Consider the following 3,553-nt stretch of genomic DNA (forward strand, 5'->3'; position numbering starts at 1 on the left):
CCCCTCCCCGGGCTCGGGGACCCCAGAGCCGAGGCTGGGATCCCGTCTGCAGCGTCCAGAGCGCTGCACCTGACGGCCCGGGTCCCTCCAGCCTGCGGCCAAGGCAATCTTGGGACCCCACGGGGGGTCGCCCTGCGTGGGGCTGAGCCTTCATCCCCTGAGCGCCTGCGCCCCGGGGTGCCCTGTCCCCGCCGTGGGAGGCCACGCTGCCGGCCCGCCCTCACCCGCCGGGAGCTGAGATGTCGGTTTGGGGTCCGGCCCTCGTGGGAGCCCTCCTGGGACGAGCTCAGACTCTGCGCGTGACGTGGGCGCAGTGGGGCGTCTGCACGGGGGAAGCCTGGGGACCACGCTGCTCCTCCTGGGGTGCCGGAGGCGTGGGTCGTGCCGGTGGGGCTGGCGGGCGTCAGGGCCACCGTCTCCCGAGGGCCCCGAGCTGGGGTCCACGCGGGTGACCGCCTGGGCCTGGGCTCCCTGGCCGCGGAGGCCCCGCTCCGCCGGCTCCTAGGGCCCCTGGTTGAGCCCCCGGGGAGGAAGCCAGTGGGGGAGAGCGAAGATGGGGCTTGGTGAGGTGACCCTGAGTCGTGGCTTGGGCATGGAGGCGTGAGCGAGCGGGAGAGACGAAGCCCAACTTCTTTTTCATGTGTGCAGGTCCTGGGACTTGAACTCAGGGCCTGGGCACCGTCCAGGAGCTCTCGTGCTCTGGGCTCCCGCTCTCCCGCTTGGAGGCCCGGAGCCCGTTTCCAACTTTTTGGTGGTTCATTGGAGATTAAAGAAATCTCCCAGACCTTCCTGCCAGGGCTGGCTTTGAACCTTGATCCTCAGATCTCGAGTCGCTAGGGTGCCGGGCGGGAACCACCAGCGCCCCGGCAGCAGGACTTCTGACTGCTCCAAGATTGGAGGCCCCTGACTGCCCTGGGGCTGTGGAACCTTCCAGAAGGGATGGCCAGAGAGCGTGGCTCACCCTTCCCTCCTCTGTGCTGCTCCCTAGGAAGAGAAGCCTGTATAAGAGCGCGGGCCTGGCCCTGGCGCTCCTGGTGGCCGCCACGGTGTTCCAACGCGGCATGACCCCCGGGCAGCTTCTGCAGGAGCCGCCGGCGCCCGTGCCGGACCCCCTGAAGTCCCAGAAGCCCAGTGGACAGCTGGCGAGCCCCAACAGCTTCTGGAAGAGTCCCAAGGACCCGGTCGTAGCCTCCACCGAGGAGGCGGCGCCCGACGGGCCGCCCGCGTGGGACGTGACCAGCACCAACTGCTCCGCCAACACCAACCTGACGCACCAGACCTGGTTCCAGGGCCTGGAGCCCCACTTCCGGCAGTTTCTGACCTATCGCCACTGCCGCTACTTTCCCATCCTGCTGAATCACCCCGAGAAGTGCGCGGGGGACGTGTACCTGCTGGTCGTGGTCAAGTCCATCATCACGCAACACGATCGCCGGGAGGCCATCCGCCAGACGTGGGGCCGCGAGCGGGCGGCGGCGGGCGGCGGCCGGGGCGCCGTGCGCACGCTCTTCCTGCTGGGCACGGCCTCCAAGCAGGAGGAGCGCGCCCACTACCAGCAGCTGCTGGCCTACGAGGACCGGCTGTACGGCGACATCCTGCAGTGGGACTTCCTGGACAGCTTCTTCAACCTGACCCTCAAGGAGATCCACTTCCTCAAGTGGCTGGACATCTACTGTCCCCGCGTGCCCTTCATCTTCAAAGGGGACGACGATGTCTTCGTCAACCCCACCAACCTGCTGGAGTTCCTGGCGGACCGGCGCCCGCGCGAGAACCTGCTGGTGGGGGACGTGCTGCAGCACGCACGGCCCATCCGCAGGAAGGAGAACAAGTACTACATCCCGCCCGTGCTCTACCCCAAGGCCAGCTACCCGCCCTACGCGGGCGGCGGCGGCTTCCTCATGGCCGGCCGCCTGGCCCGGCGCCTGCGCCACGCGTGCGACACGCTGGAGCTCTACCCCATCGACGACGTGTTCCTGGGCATGTGCCTGGAGGTGCTGGGCGTGCAGCCCGTGGCCCACGAGGGCTTCAAGACCTTCGGCATCTCCCGGAACCGCAACAGCCGCATGAACAAGGAGCCCTGCTTCTTCCGCTCCATGCTGGTGGTCCACAAGCTGCTGCCCGCCGAGCTGCTGGCCATGTGGGGGCTGGTGCACGGCAACCTCACGTGCGCACGGAGGCTGCAGGTGCTCTGACACCACAGGGCCCCCGGACCACCGAGGGCCGCAGTGCCTTTTGGTTCCCAGTGGGAGATGAAGGGTCGGGAGGGGGGGGACTTGGTGTCCCCTGGGGATGGGGGGGGCAGGTCCAGGGAGCTGGGCTTCCAGATACTCTCAGAAAGTGAGGCTCAGGGGTGGCGGGAGCTGCTGGGGTAACTGAGGCCCAGCTCCGCGGCCCTGCCCCCCGCCCTTGCCCTCCTAGGACGGGAGGCCCATGGCTGTGAAGGAGCGTCGCTCAGGTCCCTGGGCTGGGCCCAGGGGGTCCGTGACTGCCAGTGCCACCCACTAGGAGGGCTCTGCCTGTGAAATGCCTCAGTTTCCCCCCTTCTCTCCCCCCAGGGCCAGGCCGCTCTTGCAACAGAAGCTCAGCACCCTGTGCAGGCTCACAGAGCAACCCCACTCGCCCACCAGCCTGGGTCTCCCGGGAGAGGGGTCCCTAGGGACCCATCCCCACGCCCGCCTGGAGCAGGCTGCGTCCTCAGGTCCCCAGGTGAGGCCGGCCGCCTCTCCAGCTACCTCAGCCCGCGCCGCACCCCACCTGCCCTGCGCAGCCCCCCCAGGCCTGGTGCTGCCTTAGCACAGCCCAAGCCCAGGCCCCCCTCCCACCCCGCACCCCCAACGACGCACCCAGGCCGGCGCCCTGGTCAGAGCCGGCCTGTTGGGCCCAAGGCAGAGGCCATTCCTCTAGTACTGTGACTTTTATTTATGCCCTCAGCATCCTCCCCCCACCAAGCACCCCTACCCCCCCCCCCCCCCCTGTGTAGCGATTGCCACTCATGGCCTGCTCGGACTCAATGTCCCCGGCCCAGGGGCTGGGCTGGCAGCGAGGGCCGGGGCCAGGAGGGGGCATGGCTACACTTTCTCAATTAAACAAGACCAGTTGCTGGACACTGAGACACGATTGGCTCTGCGGTCCGAGAGCGGCCAGGATTGGGTGGTGGGAAGGTGCAGGGGTCCGTGGGCTTGCTGATGCCCGGGTTGCCTAGCAACCTGGAAACCTTGACCGGGCTCGGTGGGGTCCAGCCTGGAAGTAGAAATGACTCCCCTGGGCAGCGCCCTGGGCCTCAGCTGCTGGGCTGCCCATGCTGAAGACAAGTTCCCAGCCCGCACCCCGCTCAGGGCCAGCCACCATGGGCCCCGCTGCCCAGATCCAAGTCCCTGAGAAGCAGAGAGGCCAGGCTGCTGCTCTCCTCCCCCACCCCGCCCCCACCTTCCCACCTTCCCTCCTGGTCAGCGACACCATCCCATAGCTCCCCGTCGCGTGCAGGGCCCGGGGTTCGAAACATCCAGTAGTTAAAGATGGCAGCACCGGCTTAATCAAAGGCAGAGGACGTGAGGTG

At 68.0% G+C, this 3,553-nt stretch overlaps 1 protein-coding gene across 1 annotated transcript; it reads left to right on the top strand.

The window, feature by feature from the left end:
* Positions 1-1,010: 1,010 nt before the first annotated feature.
* On the top strand, positions 1,011-2,760 carry B3gnt7 (UDP-GlcNAc:betaGal beta-1,3-N-acetylglucosaminyltransferase 7). Its single transcript, XM_013035269.1, has one exon. It carries the CDS (start codon positions 1,062-1,064, stop codon positions 2,187-2,189), a length of 1,128 nt encoding a protein of 375 aa, XP_012890723.1. The 5' UTR covers positions 1,011-1,061; the 3' UTR covers positions 2,190-2,760.
* The last annotated feature ends 793 nt before the right edge of the window (positions 2,761-3,553 follow it).

The sequence above is a fragment of the Dipodomys ordii genome, unplaced genomic scaffold (genome assembly GCF_000151885.1).
Source record: "Dipodomys ordii isolate 6190 unplaced genomic scaffold, Dord_2.0 Scaffold1, whole genome shotgun sequence".
Lineage (NCBI taxonomy): Eukaryota > Metazoa > Chordata > Mammalia > Rodentia > Heteromyidae > Dipodomys > Dipodomys ordii.